The following is a 2217-nucleotide window of genomic DNA, read 5'->3' on the forward strand; positions in this document are numbered from 1 at the left end:
TATTTTTTGGTTGTAGTTATCATTGTTGTTTGGCAGGTCCGGGTTGGATTCGAACCCCCCAGCTCCAGTGTATGTGACTGGTGCCTTAGCCTGTGAGTTACAGGTGTTGAGCCCCTGGGATAAAGCTTTTAAGAATCACCAGAAATAAAGATTATAAATAATATTATGGCTCTCATTATGTTTAGCTAGCACTTGGAAGCATTAAACAAAAAGTAGTTCTCCCAAAATAAGATTCTGTAACCATGAAGGACCAGTGTACATTTTGAAATTGATCAGCTTTATTAGGAATGTCTTGTCATGAATTCAAATGTGATCATAGTAGAAATACTAAATTACTTTGAAAATCCTCTTTTTATATAGTTATTCCTTGGTATATGTGGGGGATTGGTTCCAGGATATTCCCTCCCCTCCCCGCCAGGTATTCCCAGAGCCCTGCATACTCAAGTCCTGCAGTTGGCCCCGTGGAACTCAGGAAAAGTCTACCCTCTGCATACTCAGGTTTTGCATGTCAGTGAATAGTGTTTTTGATATGTGTTGGGTTGAAAAAATCCATGTATAAGCAGAGCTGTGTACAGTTCAAACCCATGCTGTTCGCGGGTCAACTGTGGTTTACTACAGTTTTATGGACACACGAATAGCAGGTATTTGTCTCATAGAAACAACAGAAGAGCCTATGAGCATGCTGCTTAACTTCTGTATGCCTTGATTTCCTCTTCCAAAAGTTGGAGTTATCTGTGGTAGCCCTGTTACATGATGATTAGCTGAGACAGTCTACATAAGGTCCTTAGCACACAGTTCCTGGCATGTGGTTAAGTGCTCAATAAATGTTAGTTGCTGTTATTATTAGCTACTGTGAACGCACACATATATACGCATGTACATATATAATCTAGTGATTTTGATATGTTTTTTTTTTTCCTTAAATGGGATTCTACCAGAATGTGGACATTTATGGTTATCTGCTTGGCTTAGATCTATCCTAGCTGTTTGTATTTCATTATGGAACTTTATTTTGTCCTGTAGATCTATAGAAGTTCTTTGCTGTAGTTAACAACTCAATTAATGACTACCATTTTAGACTCTAGGATAACATTTTTGATGTGCTGATTTTGTTGACGGGATAATGGTCCTGCCAGTAAACAGTACTTGCATTTGTGATTGTGATAAGCTTTTTCTTTGTGCATCCCAGGTATAATTCCAGCACTCCCCAAGAATGTCTAGATTCTCTAGGAGTGCTCTGACACCATTGCATGCACAAAATGTTCTATTCCAACAGCTGCACTGTCATGGTGAGATAGAATATAATGAATATCTGTAGTTTCCAAATGTGGTATAGAAAGAAATTATAATGAAAAAATGGAGATAGATATTTTTAATTATTTAAAAAGGTTTAAATCTAAGTTTCAATAGTTCTTTTTTTCCTCCTTCAGCATGGAAATGTCTGAATAAATGAAGTCTGTGTATAAAAATGCATTGTTGGGAGTTCTCTTAGCATGAATTGCTAATAACAGTGATTTGAGTAAAAGCACATTAGAAATCCGTCATCCATTCAGTCTGCACTGAACTTTGACACTGTCATGCAGAATTCTGGTGATGATGAGAAAGTGGAGCTACTCCTCCCAATTTCCTGCTTTGGCAAGTCTCTGACTTAGGAATGGGATGAGTAGGCAGCTGCATGGTGCCTCTTAACTTTGAGATATGTGCTCTTTTTAAGTCTTACCTCCTAATCCGCCTTTGGGATTATGCTACTGGTGTCATACTAACATCAGAGTTGATACCAACCAAAGAAACTAATTCTCACTCTCCTTTCCCTGCAGATGATCCCAGCCCTAGACTCACTGCACAAGCCCAGGTTGCTGAGGACATTCTGGACAAATATAGGAATGCCATTAAACGGACCAGCCCCAGTGAAGGCGCAATGGCAAACTATGAAAGCGCAGGTGATAATCACCATAAAGATTTGAATAGTAACTTTTAGATTACAGTGATAGGGTAATCTGAATTCAAATATCCTTTAAAAGAAAGAATAGGGCTGGATGATGCTGTTGCTCAGTGTTACAGTGCTGGCCACATGCACTGGAGCTGGTGGATTGGAACCCGGCCTGGGCCTGCTAAAATAAAACAAACAAAAAAAATAGCCGGGCATTGTGGTGGGTGCCCATAGTCCCAGCTATGAGAGGGAAGAGGATCTTTCTTTTCTTTAGACAGAGCCTCAAG

General features: G+C 39.4%; 1 protein-coding gene across 1 annotated transcript in view; it reads left to right on the top strand.

Annotated features, from left to right (window-relative positions):
- Positions 1 to 2217, top strand: part of GAPVD1 (GTPase activating protein and VPS9 domains 1) — a 66956-nt gene that overhangs the window by 46495 nt on the left and 18244 nt on the right. Inside the window, exon 16 of the mRNA XM_023510573.1 lies at positions 1818 to 1967. Coding sequence (XP_023366341.1) covers positions 1818 to 1967 — 150 coding nt within the window. The remainder of the gene's footprint in view (positions 1 to 1817; positions 1968 to 2217) is intronic.

Source organism: Otolemur garnettii, unplaced genomic scaffold (assembly GCF_000181295.1).
Source record: "Otolemur garnettii isolate 467f Iridium unplaced genomic scaffold, OtoGar3 scaffold00014, whole genome shotgun sequence".
NCBI classification, from domain to species: domain Eukaryota; kingdom Metazoa; phylum Chordata; class Mammalia; order Primates; family Galagidae; genus Otolemur; species Otolemur garnettii.